General features: G+C 41.5%; 5 protein-coding genes and 1 non-coding gene across 6 annotated transcripts; 2 read left to right on the forward strand and 4 right to left on the reverse strand.

The window, feature by feature from the left end:
- Positions 1 to 8: 8 nt before the first annotated feature.
- On the reverse strand, positions 9 to 1,006 carry LOC135344884 (RNA transcription, translation and transport factor protein-like). Its single transcript, XM_064542177.1, has 2 exons — positions 954 to 1,006; positions 9 to 845 (listed from the first exon to the last, which is right to left on the reverse strand). The coding sequence occupies exon 2, from the start codon at positions 841 to 843 to the stop codon at positions 88 to 90; it is 756 nt and encodes a 251-aa protein (XP_064398247.1). The 5' UTR covers positions 844 to 845; positions 954 to 1,006; the 3' UTR covers positions 9 to 87.
- A 119-nt stretch (positions 1,007 to 1,125) lies between these two features.
- LOC135344858 (bifunctional protein HldE-like) lies at positions 1,126 to 5,493 on the reverse strand. The gene is made up of 9 exons (XM_064542147.1): positions 5,314 to 5,493; positions 5,055 to 5,227; positions 4,604 to 4,754; positions 4,038 to 4,195; positions 2,967 to 3,103; positions 2,491 to 2,649; positions 2,056 to 2,261; positions 1,787 to 1,894; positions 1,126 to 1,443 (listed from the first exon to the last, which is right to left on the reverse strand). Exons 1-9 carry the CDS (start codon positions 5,374 to 5,376, stop codon positions 1,198 to 1,200), a joined length of 1,401 nt encoding a protein of 466 aa, XP_064398217.1. The 5' UTR covers positions 5,377 to 5,493; the 3' UTR covers positions 1,126 to 1,197.
- Positions 5,494 to 5,535: 42 nt separating this feature from the next.
- LOC135344886 (ribosome biogenesis protein SLX9 homolog) lies at positions 5,536 to 8,376 on the forward strand. Its single transcript, XM_064542180.1, has 5 exons — positions 5,536 to 5,699; positions 5,802 to 5,928; positions 7,632 to 7,749; positions 7,804 to 7,857; positions 8,172 to 8,376. The coding sequence occupies exons 1-5, from the start codon at positions 5,598 to 5,600 to the stop codon at positions 8,284 to 8,286; spliced, it is 516 nt and encodes a 171-aa protein (XP_064398250.1). The 5' UTR covers positions 5,536 to 5,597; the 3' UTR covers positions 8,287 to 8,376.
- A 23-nt stretch (positions 8,377 to 8,399) lies between these two features.
- Positions 8,400 to 11,151, forward strand: LOC135344879 (DNA-directed RNA polymerase II subunit RPB3-like). The gene is made up of 12 exons (XM_064542173.1): positions 8,400 to 8,561; positions 8,708 to 8,757; positions 8,819 to 8,887; positions 9,094 to 9,146; positions 9,252 to 9,380; positions 9,741 to 9,792; positions 9,857 to 9,888; positions 9,964 to 9,993; positions 10,157 to 10,263; positions 10,670 to 10,707; positions 10,777 to 10,832; positions 10,903 to 11,151. Exons 1-12 carry the CDS (start codon positions 8,476 to 8,478, stop codon positions 11,023 to 11,025), a joined length of 825 nt encoding a protein of 274 aa, XP_064398243.1. The 5' UTR covers positions 8,400 to 8,475; the 3' UTR covers positions 11,026 to 11,151.
- LOC135344846 (uncharacterized) lies at positions 11,107 to 21,599 on the reverse strand. Its single transcript, XM_064542134.1, has 25 exons — positions 21,376 to 21,599; positions 21,050 to 21,181; positions 20,339 to 20,689; positions 19,979 to 20,017; positions 19,395 to 19,467; positions 18,574 to 18,854; positions 18,392 to 18,464; positions 18,143 to 18,251; positions 17,280 to 17,457; positions 17,144 to 17,222; positions 16,755 to 16,968; positions 16,540 to 16,653; positions 16,256 to 16,390; positions 15,603 to 15,720; positions 15,278 to 15,415; positions 15,034 to 15,210; positions 14,736 to 14,929; positions 14,398 to 14,446; positions 13,998 to 14,161; positions 13,661 to 13,715; positions 13,445 to 13,594; positions 13,058 to 13,330; positions 12,549 to 12,677; positions 11,564 to 12,118; positions 11,107 to 11,375 (listed from the first exon to the last, which is right to left on the reverse strand). Exons 1-25 carry the CDS (start codon positions 21,434 to 21,436, stop codon positions 11,266 to 11,268), a joined length of 3,951 nt encoding a protein of 1,316 aa, XP_064398204.1. The 5' UTR covers positions 21,437 to 21,599; the 3' UTR covers positions 11,107 to 11,265.
- Positions 17,649 to 17,765, reverse strand: LOC135345870 (U5 spliceosomal RNA). Its single transcript, XR_010397912.1, has one exon. It is a non-coding gene; the product is annotated as a U5 spliceosomal RNA (small nuclear RNA).
- Positions 21,600 to 21,736: the final 137 nt, after the last annotated feature.

Consider the following 21,736-nt stretch of genomic DNA (forward strand, 5'->3'; position numbering starts at 1 on the left):
ACATCATCTATATAGGTGTCGCGATTTATACATCAAAATTATCAATGATACAAAATTAATTATAATCACAAAATAATTAATATTAAATCAGCGTCCCACTAGTCCCAGTGATTGGTCAGTTTTGGGATTGGCAGTAATGTTCTGAACAGCCACAATCAATCCGTTGATGTTCGTCTGCAAATACCTCAATTCTTGAATGTGTAGAAGTCGTAAAACCTTTGCTGCCTCCCCTAGACACGGGTCGGGTAATTCAAAACCACAATCCTTGGGTGAAATATTGTATTGCTTGTCTTCTTTAGATGTGGTTTTTTGCTTCTCAGCAGCTTTTTCTAGAGCATCTTTTGACAGTTTCTCTTTAATGACAATCTTGCAAGCTTCTAGGAGAACTGACACATCAGGATGACTGGATATTAGTAGAATTTTGGCGAGCGCTTGAACTCCACTAGCAAATAATTTATCGCTTGGATCGAGATCAAGAGGGGGTTTTGTTCCGATGTCTTTGTCCAGTGGTTTAGCTTCTTGAAGACCGCGTAAAAGCTCTTCGTTATTTTCAGCAGCATCAGCATACTCGTACCTCAAGGCCACACCCACCAACCAATCAACAGCAGATGTTAACTCAGTTTCACAATTAAACGGACATTCCAAACTGTTTAAATATTTCTTGAACGTGGTTTTCCATGCCTCATCTGATTGGTTGCGTAAGGGTGCTCGATCTTCTATTTTGTAGTTACGTATTTTCTTGTTCTCGAGCCAATACACTAATGCTTTGATGTCACATGATTTGCTTACATCGATGGCGTCTGATGAATGGTAGTCAAGAGCTCGTAGCTTGCGACGAAACATCTCTGCAAGAAAAATGAGGGCACAAGCATGAAAGAGATCATTGATAATTATGATGTAGTGTTTATATATATATACAGTTGAATATGAATGACAGAAAAACTGAAACTCACCTTCTTTTATAATAATATTATTAATAGTATTGCCTCAGCAAGACACGCCCCCAATAATTCTTATTGTCCTCAATTCATAAACGCCCTCTAAAGTATCTTCATTCAATCAAAACACGCCCTCTAGTTTTGTGCCCTCGACTCATAGACGCCCTCTAATCTATGATACTCTGCATTTCAACAATAATTTATTATTATTATGCAAAAGAGAATGAAATTTGGAACCACAAAAAAATTATGTTAGTAGTCAAAATGACTTGAGTTTATCAGTTCCATCTCCCTCCCCTCTGTCGCATATCTCTGCTCTTAACTGGGTAGAGCTCACTCCTTGTGTGTAGGGAAGCAGCTGTATGGGCATCAGGGGCTCAATGACATTACGACCTGGGAAACGAGGCATATCATCGCCTCTCACGTAGAGAGCTGTTTGCCCGGGGTGGAGGTGTATACAGCAGGTTAGGTACGGAGAGGGGTCAGTGCTGGATATCACAAATACCTACAAATGTGTGTGTGTGTGTGTGGGGGGGGGGATTTGTAAAGCAGATGGACACACAAAGATAAGCAAAGCATTCAGTGAATAACATTTCAGGTGTGTATGTATGTAGTATCAACATTGAGTACCGTAATTTATGTAATTACAGCGCCAGAAAAATGTTTGTGAGACTATGTACATTAAACAAATGAATTTATATGGTGCTATATGGTCGAAAATTTCAAATTTTGTATAATTAGAGTGGCGCTGTAATTACATCAATTACGGTATGCAGTTTGTACAATGTAATAGTCGAGGAGAGAGCATCTACGTTAGGTAACACACACTCTACAATTGAGGGGATCACCTGATCAGCAAAGTTCTTCACATTGGCCATTCTCTTCTCTACAGTGTCTATTGGGTCCTTCTTCTTTAGTTTGTAGTAGCTTTCATCGTTATGGATACCAACAATCACCTAGAGAGTGAGAAAAACATAATTTTAGTGCAACAATGAACAACACTTTATACATTAATTATTCTACATTGTGTAATATCAATTGTCTTCAACCACCTTGTATTTAATTAAACCTTGTACCTCACAATAGGAACAATGCAAATGAGGTCGATTATAGTCACCTCGGTTCCAAGGTTTCTCATGTTTTTCAACAACTTCCGATGTCCTCTATGGAAGAGATCAAAGCATCCCACTGTGTACACTTTGTCTACTTTCTCATCACCGCCATCTGATTCCTTGTTAAGGTTCTCAGAGCTTAGACTGTCACTGAGAACGGGAGCACTTAAGTGTCGTAGAAAGTGATCATTGTGTGAGGTGTGATCACAGCCTGTGTGTGTGTGTGGGGGGGGGGGGGAGGGGTAGGACACTATAATTAAAATCCCCTAAAATTTTACGATGTCTATGGAAAAGTACTAAAACAAGGAGAGCCATATCAGCCCGTACATCAATGTAGACGCATGGCATATACATAAAACACAAAGAGCTAAATAATACAGCAAGCTATATACAGCTTATAATATTATTGTCTTGACCTAGGTGGTGCAGTTAATACGCACCGTATGGGGCTGTCTCAAACACATTATCATCAACTCTAGAGATGTGTCCGTTCACTGCAACCCTCTTGACAGTTGCTCGTCGTGACCTGAGCTTGTGTAGTAGACTGCCCACTGCAAATCTCAAGCTCAAACCAAGACTGATGATTCCAATCAAACCACCTGTGTGTGGGCAAGACCAAACTAATAGCACACATTCCACCACACATTCCACTGCAATGGTTTTGTGAAGAGCCCTTAGGTTAGAATGGTGAAATTAATCCCCTAGGCCCCTCTAGCCCCCCTCATGTCCAACTATTGTACTGCAGAGGGACTCAGTGGTACAATAGTTTTTCCCACTATCTCCACTTTCCCCACTTTACACTAACTTCCCTTCACTGCCAGTTTGCTGTAACTATAACCAGGAGTGTATGTATCTTCATACACTCCTGCTATAACCCTCTATAATTATAATTCCAAGAACACCACTAATGGCTTACACCAATTATCCATGGGGTTGCGAGAAGCCATGGCCACACAGAGCAAAGACAAGCCAATATTCTCTAACTTCTCCTTTGTCTTGCCCTCCATGTTGGCTCGTATACCAGCAGTGGGTGTGGCTTCAGACCCAGTGTACCTGTGAGGGACGGATATCTTTAAAGAGCTCACACATTTTATGGCCTAGCTTTAGTTTTAGTTTTTAAATGGTGTGTATACAACCCTTTTAACTTCACTTGAAATGCAAACCATATTATTAGAAATCAACCACTAGCTACAGTGTACACAGTGGGACCACACTATAGGCTCTGTACACCAGCTACAGTGTACACAGTGGGACCACACTATAGGCTCTGTACACCAGCTACAGTGTACACAGTGGGACCACACTATAGGCTCTGTACACTAGCTACAGTGTACACAGTGGGACCACACTATAGGCTCTGTGCACCAGCTACAGTGTACACAGTGGGACCACACTATAGGCTCTGTACACCAGCTACAGTGTACACAGTGGGACCACACTATACACTCTGTACACCAGCTACAGTGTACACAGTGGGACCACACTATAGGCTCTGTACACCAGCTACAGTGTACACAGTGGGACCACACTATAGGCTCTGTGCACTAGTCTACAGTGTACACAGTGGGACCACACTATAGGCTCTGTGCACTAGTCTACAGTGTACACAGTGGGACCACACTATAGGCTCTGTACACTAGCTACAGTGTACACAGTGGGACCATAGTGACACTATAGGCTCTGTACACCAGCTACAGTGTACACAGTGGGACCACACTATAGGCTCTGTACACCAGCTACAGTGTACACAGTGGGACCACACTATAGGCTCTGTACACCAGCTACAGTGTACACAGTGGGACCACACTATAGGCTCTGTGCACTAGTCTACAGTGTACACAGTGGGACCACACTATAGGCTCTGTGCACTAGTCTACAGTGTACACAGTGGGACCACACTATAGGCTCTGTGCACTAGTTTACACACTGCAGGTCAAGTAGATAGCTTTTTGCTTTATTTCAAGTGAGGTGAAAAGGTCATTCTTACTTTTCCTTGTAGTAGTCCTGTACTCGGACCACCCCTAGGATACACTCCATACAGATGACACCAGAGGCCACACCCACAAACGCTGCAAACTGTGGAAGACTGAAAGTGCAAAGTTCGGTGAGGAGCAGCATAGTCCACAGTAGACTCACGTTCACCACCTGTATTGCACGTCATGTGACTAGTCAATGCAACCCACACAGGAAGTATTGTGCATGTACGATGTTGATGTATTATATGTAAACGCAACATTTCAAAGTGAAAGTATTGTGTAACCTACTACACACACCAGTATATAGGCATTTCAAAGAACTACAATTATTTAAATTCCTATATAGCTCAAATTACGGGCACTCAAAATTACTCCTCGAGCAGGCCACTAATTTGAACTAAGGCTATTATATAATAGTACTGTACTAGCTTATACTTGAAACTAAAGTACCATAATTATTATCGACCAATACATACCCCCTCACACACCCACACACACCCTCACACACCCACACACACACCCTCACACACACACACACTGCATATACAGTGGCCACTCAGGATGCGGTGTACAGTACCTTGTCACAGAAGGCATCCACAAAGGCTCCCAGCAGTGGACTGTCTATATTGCCGTACACCTGCCTCTGAGCTTTAGCTACTATGCCATCGACGTGATCCAAGAGATCGTTAAGCAGTACACAAGCACATGCCAGCCAGTTGTACTCATATCTACATAGTGTATGGGGGTGGGGTGGGGGTGGATTACACACACACACACATTGAAAAGACAACATCTCAAGAATTACAAATGTATCACAACAGTTCAGTGATTAAGTCATCTGATTGAATTCAAATTGATTCATAGACATGACTCTAATTGTACTTTATTGACACTTGAATTCATAGATGTAGACACTTACGTATTTAGTCAATCATATCCAGAAATAGAAATACAATAAATAACATAGTGGAGGCAGCATTGACTGACTATGCATGCAAACTTAACATATTTATTTTCTCACGACTCACTTCAGACAAGCTGCAATGACAACGAGAAGACAGGTCCTACCATAAGTGACTCTGTTGGCAGTTAGTAGCGTTAGTTTCCTGCCACACAGGACAACGTCTCTAGGAACTTTAGTTATGAGCGGAGTAAGATACTTTTGCAGGGGAGAGTACATCAGTCTGTCGTTGATCACTACCTGCAAAGTAATTTATCATGGGGCTTAGTAGTTTGCAACACAAAAATTGTGGGATTTTTGTGGTCTATGGTGGAGCCAGCCCTCACCAACAATAAGAGAATCTTGTCCAGTAGAGATAAAGGGACCAGCAGCCATTTTAGCAGAACCATTGTTTCAATGCAGGACGGAGACAATAGTAACTAGCTAGCTACACTGCACTGCACAGTAAAGATGGAATACTACCACTAGAGTTAGTTGTCACATGATGAATGTTGTTGGGGGTCGGTCTGGCAGCCCCTCCCACTATTAATTTTGACGATTCGAACCAATTTACCCACGTGGACAAACTTTAATATTTGTACACACAAAACAACAAAGCTTCGGCGTAAAGATGGGTAAAGTACGAGTTGACAAGAGATGCAGGCTCCACTTTAGAGCCAGAGAGACTACTAAACCAGAGACGTCCACAGTTATAAGTTCTGAAGCTGACAAGGCAGGCATAGTAGACTCTATGGCAGATGGAGATATACAGCAATGATTCTAGCTATGAATAGGTGGCTATGACATTAACCAGATTGTCTTCACTTCCTCTCAGACTGTCCCCCTGCCTCGTGAGGTGATGGAGGGTCTTCCTGTTCTCTCTCTGGAGGACAAGAAGACAGCCGCTGTCTCTCTCAAAAAGAAGGACAGGAGAAAACTGAGACATTCATCATGGCTCAAGAGTGAGTGGATGGACATTTTAATATAGGGATCCCAATATTAGCCAGCACACTGTACTAAAGCTGATTGATATTTTGTTGCTGGTTTGTAGATGTCTTGTATATACATGTACGTGTAGCTGTTTTGGTTGCAGATATGGTGTTTCCCCTCCCATGTACATACATGATTTAATTGGCGCATTTACATGATGTACTTTTTACGTTAGATTGTAGTACATATAATTTTATACACTTAATATTAAGTTAATGCTTTTTACTCCAATTTCTTTCACTGCCATAACTTAAATTCCGTGGATCCTAAGTCAAAAATTTTATGATTTTCTGAAAGCTTAGAAAAATATCTTTCAAATGGTGTCATCAAAGTTCATATTTGAGAGATAAAAGTATTTGCCAATTTGGCCGTACCATGGATTATAGCCCATGGTCCAAGGCCGAAAAATGACAAATTAGGGCTCCGATGAAATTTTGGATTGAAACACATCATTTGAAAGGTATTTTTCTAAGCTTTCAGAAAATTATAAAAATGTTTACATTGGATCAACTATACTGAAGTTATGGCTGTTGAAAGATGTTCAACTACACCCCCACCCCCTCCGTTTATCTTTCAGCTGCCATAACTTAAATTCTGTGGATCCAAGGTCAACATTTTTATGATTTTTTGAAAGCTTAGAAAAGTACCTTTCAAATGGTGTCATCAAAGTTCATATTTGAGAGATAAAAGTATTTGCCAATTTGACCGTACCATGGATTATAGCCCATGAGCATTAATAAACACAGTTTCATTCATTATTATAATAACTAGGAGCATGCAGAGCATGTTTGGGGCGAGCGAGCAATTTTGTATTTGTTGTACAGTCATTTGGTACAATGTGGTAATTTTAAGTATAATTATTGTTTACTTATAAAATGAATAGTGATTGTGAATAACCGAGTAATCTGATGTAGATACGACTTCCCTGTGCCAGCTGTATACCCGTGACAATTATTCTGAGTGGTGTAGGGTTGCTGTCTTTGACTGTGCATGGTGTAACATCAAGTTGACTGAAACATCTATGAGTGAAAGTTCAGCACGAAAGAGCTGGCTGTACAAACTAAGCAAGGAGATATTATCGCTTTTTGCTGGACCCAAATTACAAGGCTATAGTATACTGTCAGTGTAAACAATCCTTAAAGCTACTCTGACCTGTTGTAAGCCTGTGTGGCCTCAGAAGTTTTCATCTGAGCTGGTCTGACCTGCCCGGCCGTAGTGTCTGGTCTCTGTGTTGTCCTGTTGAGCTAGCAGGTTTATTATCACAAAACACAAGACTTAAAATGACCTATCCTTGATGAAACATGGCAAATAAGCTGCTGTGACCTCCTGCAGGCGTGCCTGTGTGATCTTAGGCTCAGAAGGTCCCCATCTGAGCTGCTCTGACCTGCTGTAGGCGTGCCTGTAGCCTCAAGAGTCTCTGTGTCTTGTCTGAGCCTTCGTTACTGAGTGTTAGCTAGCTCTGGTGCCCATGCGCAGCTTTCACGTAAAAGTTGGTAAAGGGTCACGAGCACAAAAAACTAATATCGTGCCGGTCCATGACACACACACAGACAAAATTGCAACGTTCATCACTAGGAAGGGACTCGCTTCGCTCGCCCCGATAATTACACCAACTAACAGTGTATTAATATGTACATGTATATAGCTATTGGCCTTTTGATTATATACCTTCCAGAGATTGATGTGTATCAGAAAGCTAAAGAGAAAGCAAAGGCAACAGAGGAGCGCCAAAAGACAGCGGTGGTGGGTGACATACATCCTCTCATGGAGGCCCTCCCCTCGTTAGAGCTAGAGTAAGAATTTGTATAATAGTGTTTGAATTTTGTGTATATTCTGTGTCTTTGTAGATATGTTGATAAGACAAGCGGCAAACCATCAAGCAAGCGACCACACAGAGCTGTGTAAGTCTAAATGTATAGAACTACGAATATTAATGAAAGAGTGATACTACTGGAGTTTGCAGAATCTTTGCAACACATGAATAAAAGTGTTGAGAGTTGTGCTTCCTTATATGGAAAATGCTTATACTGCTATCTGTACATAATTATAAGACAGGTGTACTGACGCTCAACGCATTTTACTGGTGTGTTGTAAAGATTCTACTAACTCCAGTAGTTAGGCCTAGCCATAAAAAATATCTAAAGATGTTTGTCTGTGGATGCTGTTATGTTCATGCGTGTATTAATGCTGAATTTAATTTATCTTCGTTACACAGTGTCAAAGAGATGGTTCACTTCCACGAGGTTCTCAAGCATCCAGCCTATATCAAGGACCCTCTCAAAACTATCGCACTGCATATAGAGAATTCTGTAGCACAGGGGTTAACATGATGTAGTTTAAGTTGTTAGTTTTAATAGTTGAATGTTTGTGTGAATGTCTTTCAGTTTGTGTGATTTGCATACAAATTTGTGACTTCCCTTTACCAGATAAAAACCAGCCCCACCCCACTTTCAGGTTTTCATATTTTAATAATGCGGGTCTTTACCTAATCATAAAAGTTTGTAATAAGGTTAAGGAGGATGCCTTATTCCAACAACCCCACCATTAAAGTGACAGAGGCGACTTCTGAGAATGTCAAATTCATCATTGAGAACACAGACCTGAGGTAGCTCACATTCATACACGTACCTAGTGCCTAACTATGCGTATTCTCGCAAGCCAGACATTTCCTATTTTTGGGTCTGGCTTCCATGAAACTATATAAAACGTACCAGTAGATTTTAAATGTGTGCACGATCTGTTTTGCTACAGTGTTGCCAACTCTTTGAGGCGTATCTTTATTGCTGAGGTTCCTACAGTTGGTAAGTCCCCTAGTACTCTCATTCAAAGCCCCTCCCCTAACATCCTTATGTCAACGTACAGCTATTGACTGGGTACATCTCATCAGCAACTCCACTGTACTTCACGATGAGTTCATAGCCCACAGAGTGGGTGAGTTAACCAGAAATTAAGCGAGTAATAATAATTATATATACCGTACTTATTAGTTAATAACACAGGCAGGACTAACTACGTACGCAAAACAGAAACGATGCTATATGAACGTATATGAACGAAAATGTCCAAATAAAGTATATTTAGAGGATGGTATTGTCAGTTTGAAATTCAACATTATTTGATGGATTTACAATTATCAGGGTTAATCCCGCTGACGAGTGATGAGATCGTGGAGAGGCTACAATACTCTAGAGTGAGTTATATTGAAATAATTAGTAGTCGTTATCAGTGAGCAATCAAATATAATATTATCCACATGCACTTTTTTAATGCAAATATTCACCCTCTATAATTATAGGACTGTACATGTGCAGACTTTTGCCCTGAATGTGCTGTGGAGTTCTCATTGGACGTCAAGTGTACGGATGAGAGCACACGCGCCATTACCACGAGGGACCTCAGTTCAACCAATCAGCAGTGTGTGCCTGTGAGTGTGTGGGGTGTGTGTGTGCCTGTGTGCCTGTGTGCCTGTGAGTGTGTGTGTGGGTGTGGGTGTGTGTGAGTATGTGTGTGGGTGGGTGGGTGTGTGTTTAGAAAGAAACCTTTTGTGTTTAAATCCAAAATTTGTTGGGGCCATAATTTGTCATTTTTCGGCCTTGGACCATGGGCTATAATCCATGCTATTATTTTACCAATGGTAATTGGTAAATTCTAGCTGTCATCTCCCAAAAATAAACATCGATAGTACCATTTGAAAGGTCTCTTTCTAAGCTTTTCAGTTGAATTGCATTCCAAAGTGGAAATTCAGAACAGAAGTGCATTCACAAACACAACTCTTTCACTGCAGATAACGTCACGGCCTCAGGAAAATGAATCTTCAGATTATGGACTCACTGACGGTCAGTTAATTTTGATAATCTCTTAGAGACGGTTGTCATAGTGATCTTATTTCCTTGTACATAGACATCCTTCTGGTAAAGCTCCGAAAAGGACAGGTAATGATGCCATGAGACATTTTTATAATTATTGTCTTGGTATTTGAACATTTTAACTTCTTTCTCTCATTTTAGGAGTTGAAACTAAAGGCATATGCTATCAAGGTGCGACTGACACACCCTCACACACACACGCACCCACACACACACGCACCCACACACACACACATCCACACACACACACAAACACATACACACGCACACACATGCACACGCACACACACACACACACACACAAGCAGTACTGTATCTGTTGTCTTTCCTGTAGGGGTTTGGTAAGGAGCATGCCAAGTGGTGTCCCACGGCGGGGGTGGCTTTCGAGTACGACCCGGACAATGCCCTCAGGCACACCACCTACCCCATACCCAAGGAGTGGTGAGTTGCTGTACACCTGGGGCTATTATTATAATAGACTTCTCTCTGTCTTATTGAGTTATAATTGAGTTTTATAATTATATATTGTGTTTTGCATACTGTCAGTTGATGTATGTTACTAATTAATCTTGAACTGCCGCACGTTGCTCGGTGCACGAAACTATTTATCTAGATAGAAACACTCAATCCTCCCACACACACACACACACAGCACACACAGCACACACACACACACGCACACACACACACACACACACACACACACACGCACACACACACACACACACGCACACACACACACGCACACACGCGCGCACACACACACGCACACGTCTGATGTAAATCTATTGCAATCTCTATAATTATAGCTATATTTGACCTCTACTCACCCTCCTCCCACGCACAGGCCTAAGAGTGAATTCACAAGCCTTGAGGAAGACCAAGGTACAGTATGAACGTCATGGCTACCAGTATAGCTATGATTCATCGTTTCGTCATTTCCATCCTCCCCAGAACAAGCCCCGTATGACTCACAAGCCAAGCCATGCAAGTTCTATTTCAATGTGGAAGTAAGTTTTACCATTATATACCGGATAGCAACACTATTACCCCCCCCTCCCATTCTCTCCCCCCCTGCAGTCATCGGGTGCGCTCAAGCCTGAGAATATTGTACTGTCTGGACTAAAGGTACTTAAAGAAAAGTTGAGCGACTTACAAGTCAACCATCAACACGAGATGGCCTCTGATGCTCTGGCCATTTAGACAATACGTATGTAACGGACAATGAACCTTGAACTCTGATCATGTCTCACGCTCAGTGATTTCGTTAATTTTGTTGCTTAATAATAAAACACTCTTTAAAATTTGATGAAAATGTCAAAAATTGAACACATGGAAAATATCAATGTTGCCCTCCCAGCAGGCAAAAGTTCATTGTAACTATGGCTACCGTCTATGTAATAACTGTCCAGTAAAAATGTGTTGTGTAATGTACGTAACATTTCAATTTAATGCTGTCATAGTTGAGATGACACAGACAGTGATGAGAACCACCAGTATCAATGTGGCTATTGCTGACACAGGGGCAGGGGGGCAGCCATTACTCACTCCACCTGCATTGTGACATGATACAATCAATAGTGAACACTTTTAATGCAGACGATACGTATATACCGTTATAATTATGGTTGATTTTAATCAATAACTTTAGTTTCGTTGGTCCAATAACATTATTGGTCGTTTCTTTAGGATGGCCATTAAAGAGGGGCTCCTATAATTAATAAAAACACAGTCCTCTCACCTTGTTGAATGTTGACACTAATGTCGGGAAGTCCTGTCGGGATCACCCCCTCTCGACTCGTATCCATAGCAACCCGAGTAGATTGCACGCCCACACTCGACGACGGACCAATCATCGCAAGTGGCGTTGAAGTAACACTGGGCAAAGGAGTGGACTGCACATACACTGTACTTGTTGCAACTATTGCAGACGTCAAATGTACAGTGGACATTTGCGAGCTAGAAGGTATAATAACGATCTTTTTAGAGCTGGTCGAAGTTTGTCTGAAATCAGTCGTCATTGTAACAATATCTGTACTTGTTGCAACTATTGCAGACGTCAAATGTACAGTGGATATTTGCGAGCTAGAAGGTATAATAACGATCTTTTTAGAGCTGGTCGAAATTTGTTTGATATCAGTCGTCATTATTGTGCTTGTAACAATATCTGTAACATCTGTAGTTGTAGTTGTGCGTGGGGGCTCCGATGGTGTGGGTTGTGGTCGCGTGCTCGTAGTGATCAAGGGGTTAATGGGGAGGGACGAGCAGTTGTCATGGTTACTCGTCATTATGTCACCTGGAGTGTGAGGGAACATTGATTTCTAAACTTTCATATGTGCAATTCCGTACACAATTTATCGTAATTATATATTATTATAGAGGATTAGCGGAGCATTTTGTAGCTTTTTAGCAATTACATGCGTTAATTAATTAATCGGCTTATTTCGCCTGATACATGTATATACGTAGTTCAAATTCTAATATTTCACAGTTGAAAAGTGGTCTACAACAGGCAAATAATTATTGAAGTATACAAAAGCCAAAAAACACACAAACACACTGCACGAACCAAAAGAACGTATCATGCGTACAAAAAGAGATGCTGCAACTATTAAATGGTAACAGTTATAAATGTCATGAATTGAAATAAATTATGCTATTATATAAATTGCTATTCAGAGATAAGAGTTACTAACATCCGCTATTGGGAAAAGAAATGAGCGCACCAGATTGTTTGTTGAAATGAATTGTAAGACCTTCCATTTCGTCCCCATCACATTCCTTCGCTTCAATGCACACTATATTCCAAACAGGATCTAGTGACACATCAGCTGAGCTGTACTGCCCGCTATCACCTGTACGAAGGAACACAGAGAGTGGTTCGTAATCACTAGGGGGGGGGGGCAACTCATACAGCTAGCCTCGTTCCCAGGCCGTTTTTTTCTCTTCTCTATTGTATTAAACGCTAACTTCTGTTTTATTAAAAAAAAATCCCCGGCCTGAGAACGAGACTAATACTAGAGCATACACGATAGTAGGCAAATTTTAGACTGCTCGTATATTATATAATGCTTAAATACACAGTGCATGCAGTGTTCAAGTTTACCAGAGCTTAGTTAGCTGAGGTATATATGCATGATGATGTCATTGAAATGGCAGTAATAGTTGCACATACATACGTACGTGTATACATAGCTTTAGGTAATAACTAGTTGCAGCTGCTGTTTCAACTTACAGGGAGTGGGTCGGTTGTTTGTAGTGCAAGAGAGGGCTTCGTATACTCCATTGAAATTAAAGGACACGGTGAGCAAAGCTCTGTTTTTGTCGAAGGTAATTCCGTCACTTGTCAAATACAGTCCGCAACTCATAGGATCGAGGAATATTTCAAACCGCCTTTTGAAAGTCACCTCTTCGCTCAAACCCTTGTTAACAGTGATTCTTATCTCATAGCGGGCAGGTAGTAGATCGGTCGCGTTGCACAAATATGATCTTGTATAAGGATTGAACACTGTAAAGAAAAGTAATAAATTATTATGTTAGTACTGTAGCAAGTTTGTATAATAGTCATGTACATTATTCCCTGGGGCTACATGTACAATACTGATGTAGTTAGTATACTCACTGCTAACAGGTACTATCGAGTTATCGTCAATGTTCACCAGCTGACATTCGACTGACTCCGCCACCTTGCTCGTTTCAAATATCACTTTCACGGTGTCGCCAAAAATTAGAGGACTAATGGTAGGCACGAAAATCTCAATGGGGCGAAGTTCTGTACAGAGATAATTATCATCAGTTATAGAGACGTCCTATTAGGGGGTGTGGTCATGTGACTTACCAGGGGGTGGTTTAACAATATCCAGCTTCCAGCCAAGATACTGGTGAGTAGCACACTGTATGGGCAGTAGAGACATGTTAACATTAACAGTCGGAATAACAGTAATTTTATAGCTAAAATATGCATAATAGTCCTAAAAAGACAACTTATGATGCTCTAAGCTTATGTCCTCTCAAATATAAAACAATCTCATTTTCAAAACATGCACCACTTATATGTAACCCTGGTATAGCGTTATTTTAGGCACTTTCAAAAGCATTAGGGTAGTCAAAACAATAATGAAAGAATTCCTTGAGCATAAAACAATTATATAAGCAGTTTCCAGCGACTGATTTACCTGGTAGTAGACTTCATTGGGTGTGGTCTCATCCGGGGTCCAAGTGAACACCCCCGGCTCCCCCTCCTCACACTGCAGGGTCAGTGTTTTGTTGTATTCACTGAAGGACTCCACGTTGTCAGCCTGGTCAGTACCATTAGGCCCATAGTAACAGAACCGCCCAACTGCACAGGGCACAAACACGGTCACAAGTAGCACACAGCTAGCACATGATTGTATGTGTGAGGAATGCACGACAAAGCTACAGTTAAAAGTAAGGGAGCACACATGTATCAATTACAGTGGGTTCGTAGTTCATAACTAACTAATTATAAGACAACATAAAATATAAAAATTCGGTATTTTAAGGAACAATGAAATGGTAAGTTGACTAATTTTAAAGTGTGTGTATGGTAGGTACCTCCTTGCCAGTTGCCATTGGAGTCCATTCCAGCATAGATGGTCTCAGCCTATAATCAACATTAGTAAAAGAACATTAATTTTTGTATTAAGTCTACTAAGAAACTACACTATTTCTGTTACTCCAGCCACACAGCTCATAAATGGCCTCACTCAAAGGAAGTGCCCACACTGGTCGGTGGTGGTGGATACTATTATAACCAGGCACCTCTTGATGTAATACAAGGTAGGCCTAGTTTACTATATATAATTAAAAAAGAGACAAATTTGTGTACTAAATTAAGATTTAAAGATTGAGACAGCCACCACTACTCCTGGACATTACTTCATATCACTGACCTTTTTGACCTCTTCTGACTGTGTCATGTAGCCTCCTCTCGCACTATTGGTGATGTAGAAGGGGTGATAACGAGCAGGGTTGCTAGGGTCGTTACCCGTTTCCGTGACAAAGGTGTATGTGAAGCCACGGTAGAGGGTGGTCCTTGGGATGAGGGTACCATTGAGGTACATGGAGATGCCCCAACCAACAACCCCTGTGATGAGTTAAGGAAATTATAAACATACTGCCCATTATTTGATTAGACCAAGCAATCATCGATCTAAACATGCCATATTGACCTTACGTAAGCTGGCTCACCTGTGATCCCAGCATAGCCTCTCTTGCCTCCGCTCTGTCCAATCCTCACTGAGATGGTCCTCGTCTCCTCCAGTATCTCTTGTCTCCATGGATACAGCGGAGTCTGGATGTCGCAGAAACACGATGCTGTACCACATTCATCCTCAGGAGCACGTCCAAATTCAATTTCAAAATTTTCTGCCAAAAAAATATCAATAATTGATAATTAAAATTTCCCACGTTGAGTATCTGTATGGGAACGTACCTGTGTAGCTTGGTCTGAGGTAGTGCTTGAATGGAATGGAGACTATACCAGAGGGTGTGGCCACGTTGCCGACTGGACCAATAGCCCACACCACCCACTGTTTATCATCAGGTGTGATGGCCTTGTCAAAACCATCACCTGTGTGTGTGTGTGTGTGAGTGTGCGTGTGAGTGGGCGTGGGCGTGTGTGTGTGTGTGTGTGGCGCTGATCTTACTATACTACCCACTGAGCTATTGCCATCACTTAATTATGTACAACTGTACTGCAATAAATTTAAAATTCTGAAAAAGTTTCTAGTATATACAAATTTGTATAGTGCACTCACTGGCTGTGATTGGTCGAGTGAACTTGAAGCAGGTGGTGCACCCTTCAGTGTGTGAGGAGACAGCGTACACGTTGCTAGTGGCCTCAGGGCAAGCTCCTACACCAGTCTGGAGGTTACACTGTACAGGTGTAATACACAGGTGAATGACAACAGATTGCCTCTTCTTCTCAGAGCTATAAGTGTAAACCGGGTTTCGAAAGTAAGACTCTTTCATTTGTAAACTGTGAGTTTTCGCATAGATAGCAACTTTTGGAGAGAGCACATAATATGCAATAGTTAGAAATGCAGTCAGGCTTGTACAGTGTCATACAGTGTCATAATATGCAATAGTTAGAACAGGCTTGTACAGTGTCATACAGTGTCATAATATGCAATAGTTAGAACAGGCTTGTACAGTGTCATACAGTGTCATAATATGCAATAGTTAGAACAGGCTTGTACAGTGTCATACAGTGTCATAATATGCAATAGTTAGAACAGGCTTGTACAGTGTCATACACAATTGATTAACAATAATGCATTCGAAACCTAGTACACCGTAAGTACTATAATAGTTATACATTCAAAGAACATTTCCATAACTGGTCCCAAAACTAGATCAGGTATTTATAACCTTATTATCGGTACTGAATGTAGCCACCACAGTAGCTAACCTGTGCGTAGGCGTTGATGTTGAGCTCCTGGGCGTGTACCCCAGTGTTGTCTTGCCACGCCCACATTACATCACTGCCGTACATCTGGACACCAGTGTTTCTACCGCTGAGTCCAAAGGCAACATATTGATCGTCCTGTGTGTGTGTGTGCGTGTGTGTGGGTGTGGGTGGGTGTGCGTGTGTGTGGGTGTGTGAGTGTGTGGGTGTGTGAGTTACTCCAAATGACAATCTTCTATGAAGTACACTTTCAGTACCAACACAGCCACTCATCACAAAGAACTTACCAGATTACAGCCGCAGAGTTCAAAGGTTGCCTGATTCTGCTCCTCGTCAAGCACCCATTTGAGTTTCAAGTCGTCATGGAGACGCTTGCAGTTACCAGTAGTCTCAGATATGAGCTACAGCAAAACAGAAAATGTTAAAATTAAAAAAATTTAATGTTTATTAAATTAAGCACGGTCTTAAAGAAACAGAGTTAAAAACTTATAGTCAAACTTACTGGTGGGCACACTTCTTGTGGTGTGGGCGGTTGTGGCTGGATGCTCGTCATCACCCCCGTCTCAAAATTAACAGTTGAGGGAATGACAAGTTCTCCGAAGCTTGTCTTGAATTCTTCACACCAGATGATGACCTGGTCGGTGTTGTGCACAGTGTAGCCTGAGGGGAGAGCTAACACAATGTCCTCTTTGTTGTATTGTCGTAGGTCACCAGTGCTACAGAGAAAACATAGAGAGGTTATAATTATAGTTAGATATAATTATTTGACATAGATTTTCTTATAAATAGATCATATAGTGTGCACACATTAACTAGGGACCGAAAATATAATAATTATTATACTTATAAATAGATACTGATGGTACGTAGGGATCCACATTATATACTCACTCTCCATTCTCGTCTGTCATGTCAGCATATTCGCGTACGTCCAGGTAGTGGGTCCCGCGGATAGCACGGAAACTGACAGCTGCAATGGAATAAAGTCTCGTGAAAGCATGTACACGCACGCACACACACTCCTTACCAGGTCCAGTTCCGTCATAGTTGAATTCTTGAACATACATGTGTGTGTCGTTCATAGCGTAACTAGTACCCCCCACCTTATGAAGTCGAGGAACAAATGTACCCAACCTCAGACCCAATATTTTGTCAGGAAGAGAGGGAATAACATCAGCTGAGAACTTCACAGTACTAATTTCCTCCTGTGGGTGGGGTCAAAAATATAAAACTTAATTAGAACAGTGTACCATGTAGCAGGTAATTTTCGTACAATAATATATCAATAACGTATTTAATTTTTAAATTTTTAAATATTTGTACAGGTACAGCTCTAAAACATGAGTTATTCTCCAGCAGTGTGAGTCAAAATTCTATTTGCTTTTCATTGAAATGTAAGCCCCAATAAAGGGGCCACAAACAAATTCAGTGCATACTCATTGAGTGTCCCCCTCCACGGAAATCTTTAGTAAAAGGCGAAAGATTTATTCGCTTTGAAGGGAGACCAGAGTGATGTTTTGGACTGCTCAAATATGCACTTTTATAGTCATAGACAAGACAAACTATTTGTGGTAAGCAATGGTATGTTATCTCTTCAGCATGTACTACAAATATTTGTCACGTCGTGTATGCTCAGGGCTTCGACCGGCCGGCATGATTATGGCCAAATTTCATAGTTTTATCCACTACAAGGATTGTCTGACACTTGTAGGCAACAGTGGGCCATGAATGCTTCTGAGACTTTGAAGCAAGCTCTTTCAAATGATACATTAAAATCAAAGGTCATTTTGAGCCTGATTTCGACAAAAAAGCATGGGCTATTGAGATTGGATCATCAGAACTAAAGTTACGACCTATCAAACAATAAGATGTACATGTATACAAACTGACATTTCTGCTCCTGCTCCACACAGTGAAGTAATTGAGTTCCACGCCCTCTGCACTGTCCGGGATGGTGAGGAGGAGGTCTTGGTCCTCAATAGCACCCAGCGAGACAAACCTGTATGAGGTGTGGGTGTGTGGTGAGGTCTGTGTGTGAGTGTGTGTGTGAGTGGGTGGGTGTGTGTGAGTGGGTGGTGAGGTGTGTGTGTTCTTCACAAACTGTAATACACAGTCAACAAAATTAACAAGGATTCTTACACATCATCGTTAAATGAAGCCATCTGATAGCCATTGTTGTCACGGACACCAACACCGGTTAAGAAAATGGCATCTGTATGAAAAAAGAAATAAATACCACATACCACAATTAATATTGTTCATAATTATAATAGATTAATAAAACACCGATTCTAATTAAGCATACATTCTAATATAATTACCGTTTTGCTTGTTGTTCTCATAGTTGAAGCAAAGAACAGCAAAGGTCACTCTATTGACGAGATAGACACGCCCACTAACGCCCTCGCCCCCCACATTGGGGAGTTCCCCCAGGTAGGAAGCCTTGCAAGGTAGTCTCAGCATGCAGCCGGGGAGGACGGTGATACGCGCTATGACCTCGTTTGTATTACTACACACTCCGATCCAGGCGAGCTTTCTGACGTCACGGTCGCTGGGTAGGCTGAACTCGAGGTCTGACACAGAATAGGGAGAGTTGAAACCACTGTAGTCCAGGGGGGGGGGGGGGGGAAACAGTGTTGAGCATAGATTAAAACGTATGTACATTAATTATGACAATATTAAGCAAGCAAAACGTATTTGTGCATAAATTCCAGGTCGATGATTTAGCTGTATATAATAATTTGGTATATACGTAGCTACATGTACATGTGTGTAGTTGCCGTGACGATTCTTAGAATAGATTCTAAGTACGGTAAGGTACGACAAGTTGAGGTCAGTTCCAGGAGGGAAGCAATCGACTACCTCATGCCCACAATTATGAGTGGGTGAGTTATATAGGATATAAGTTCTTTAGTTCAGGAAACCATTTGCAGCTGGTTGAAATGAGATAAGTGGACTAGAAAGAAAAACCACAAGCCACAATAGAAGCCTCCCGTATAGAAATGAAGTAAACACACTCTTTGATTGGTTGCTAGGTAATCCACTGTTTTGTTTTGCCACAGTAACAAGATATGGCGTAATTATATCGTAATTAAAACTATATATGGAGAGGTTAATTTGTCAATTGTGCGGTGTGACTCACGTGGTTGTCTCGGTCAGTTGCATGGCAACAGGAGTGTTTACGTCAGTAGTGTAGCCGACACAGAAGTGACCATCTGTGTGGAGGATGAGGGAAACACTTAGCATCAATTGTGTGGAGGATGAGGGAAACACTTAGCATCAATTGTGTGGAGGATGAGGGAAACACTTAGCATCAATTGTATACTACTTAGAAAATGGCGTAAAAATGGCTCCAGATGGCTCCAGATTAAGGTTTCCTACGTACGTGCATTAGACAATTAATTAGATTAATTAGGGATAACCCGCACAAGGGCCAGTTGGTCGTGGGAGCTGACCTCAACAGCTTTAAGGTGATCGAAGTAGTACAAATAGTTACATACTGTATTTGGGGATAGTGTATAATAATTATAGATTGAGCCGGTTGCAGCAGCTGTATCCAATTATGGTGGGACTTATTCGGTATATTATGAGATTATGGGCACGTCTAATTTGTACGTGTGATCATTAATTATGGTCATCAAATTAATCAACTAATATTTCACGCAACCTAGTGGGGGGGGGGGGGGGGGTATGCTAACAACCACAGCTATTGAACCCTATACTCACCTTTCGTATGCGTATCTGAATTGGCAGTCTCTGTGGATACTGTGAACAAACAGTAGAAGCAACGACATGATCATATGCATCAAGTACATGACCTCAACAAACAACATTAACGTATCATCCACCATTGTTTACAACCATGAATAATCAGGATATCCCCCAAGAAAGTGCAGCTATAGCCAATACTTAAACAGAAGCTAGAGTTAAAGTGCAAAGATCTGTGATCCCATTTCCTCAGCAAAATTTGGCTTCTATTTTTCTTTATTTATATCAGCGCTCTACTCGTACTGGTATTCCTAGTAACAGGAGCTTAAGAAGATGTACACGTCGTAACTAAGGCCGTAACAAAGGCTATATACTCACTCAGATTGATACACATAGTCTCCCATTCTCCGCTCAGAGTCGGTACTTTAGAGCAATACTTGCCAGAGGGTAAAGTAGTCCCTACCCTGTTCAAACGGACTTCCCCATTCCCTCGCGACCGATACACACTGTGACCAGCACTATCCTTCCGACTCGGCACAAGGGTCCCATTCGGATAGTACCACTCCCCCTGAGGGACCCCGAGAGGGTTTTCCCTAGCACGGCAACAAATCAGGCTGTTTGTCGAACATATGAGAGAGCTTGCTGCACCGTCTCTGACTTCTAGCATTTCTATGACGGAGTTGTTGCCGTAGGTGATGTCGTTTAGTTCCAATGATAGCCCTGGGACAGCTGGAGGGGGGGAGAGATTGATTACGTCATTATTAAAGATGAAATAGCATGCTATAGGCAGTATATAGTAGCATGGCCAGCATGATTTTTTTTATTTGATCACATAAACGTCAGCACAGCGAGACTTGTGCACAGTGCATGGTTGCAATAAAGAGGCAGCCTGCTAACACAGATCCAAACACATGCTACGGAGATTTTGGGGCCCATTAACCTGGCTGTATTATAGAGGGTGGCCTGCTAACACAGGTCCACCAAACACATGCTATGGAGATTTTAAATAATTTTTGGGAGGGGAGCTGATGAGCATGGCTGCAATATACTGTAGAGGGTGTATATAACGAGACTACATTTTTTACTTACTGTTTTTCCAGACAAAGTTGAAGTCCTTAATGTAGATGGACGACCTGTCCAACAGGTATACCAGACCCGAGATAGAATAGTCGCTTCGTGGGGAGGAGAGTTGTCCCACCCTCACTGGCAAGAAACAGTCACCTGCACGAGAAAAACAAATCAGTTGAACGTTGGAAAAATTAGCATAATAATAATAAATCATAAAATAAATGTTGTGCAAATTAAACACAGTACGTGTAATGAAAGGAATATAATTATAGTCATCTAGATCTATGTGTGTACGAAAGTCTTTATGCAGTGGATGCAAAAACAATTATGCATAAAATTGGACTTACCAGTATGTGCAAACAAGCACAGTAGAAGAGCAGCAGCAGCTGCAGTGTTTAGTAGAGTCATCTCTTGGCTGTAAGTTTCCAGTCACTGTTAAACAGTAAGTCTGCAGCTGCAGAGAATCGAGTATTTGCAATGAATGCAGTTCTACAATGGACTAGTTTATATAGGCAGGGTATCACTTTGTGTAATGGACCAAACTTGGTAACATTAACCACGCATCCCACACACCAGTCTATATTCTGCATGCAGCTGCTAATATTACCCCTCTGCACGTACGACCACAGGAAAAGAAACCCTATAACCAAGTTTTAGACCACAGGAAAAAGCCACGCAAGTTATTCGATATGGCTATACAATTGGTTT

This window comes from Halichondria panicea, chromosome 12, assembly GCF_963675165.1.
Source record: "Halichondria panicea chromosome 12, odHalPani1.1, whole genome shotgun sequence".
In the NCBI taxonomy this organism is placed as follows: Eukaryota; Metazoa; Porifera; class Demospongiae; order Suberitida; family Halichondriidae; genus Halichondria; species Halichondria panicea.

Excerpts from the sequence above, each read along its gene's own strand:
- LOC135344884 (XM_064542177.1), bottom strand. The coding sequence starts at position 843 with ATGTTTCGTCGCAAGCTACGAGCTCTTGACTACCATTCATCAGACGCC.
- LOC135344858 (XM_064542147.1), bottom strand. The coding sequence starts at position 5,376 with ATGGTTCTGCTAAAATGGCTGCTGGTCCCTTTATCTCTACTGGACAAG. Across the intron at positions 5,228-5,313 it reads ACAAGATTCTCTTATTGTTG|GTAGTGATCAACGACAGACT; the intron begins GTGAGGGCTGGC and ends ATTACTTTGCAG. Across the intron at positions 4,755-5,054 it reads GTCATTGCAGCTTGTCTGAA|ATATGAGTACAACTGGCTGG; the intron begins GTGAGTCGTGAG and ends TACACTATGTAG.
- LOC135344886 (XM_064542180.1), top strand. The coding sequence starts at position 5,598 with ATGGGTAAAGTACGAGTTGACAAGAGATGCAGGCTCCACTTTAGAGCC. Across the intron at positions 7,750-7,803 it reads CTCCCCTCGTTAGAGCTAGA|ATATGTTGATAAGACAAGCG; the intron begins GTAAGAATTTGT and ends GTGTCTTTGTAG. Across the intron at positions 7,858-8,171 it reads AAGCGACCACACAGAGCTGT|TGTCAAAGAGATGGTTCACT; the intron begins GTAAGTCTAAAT and ends TTCGTTACACAG.
- LOC135344879 (XM_064542173.1), top strand. The coding sequence starts at position 8,476 with ATGCCTTATTCCAACAACCCCACCATTAAAGTGACAGAGGCGACTTCT. Across the intron at positions 8,562-8,707 it reads ATTGAGAACACAGACCTGAG|TGTTGCCAACTCTTTGAGGC; the intron begins GTAGCTCACATT and ends GTTTTGCTACAG. Across the intron at positions 9,994-10,156 it reads TAAAGGCATATGCTATCAAG|GGGTTTGGTAAGGAGCATGC; the intron begins GTGCGACTGACA and ends TCTTTCCTGTAG.
- LOC135344846 (XM_064542134.1), bottom strand. The coding sequence starts at position 21,436 with ATGACTCTACTAAACACTGCAGCTGCTGCTGCTCTTCTACTGTGCTTG. Across the intron at positions 16,969-17,143 it reads ATGACAGACGAGAATGGAGA|CACTGGTGACCTACGACAAT; the intron begins GTGAGTATATAA and ends TTTTCTCTGTAG. Across the intron at positions 12,678-13,057 it reads AAACAACCGACCCACTCCCT|GTGATAGCGGGCAGTACAGC; the intron begins GTAAGTTGAAAC and ends TCCTTCGTACAG.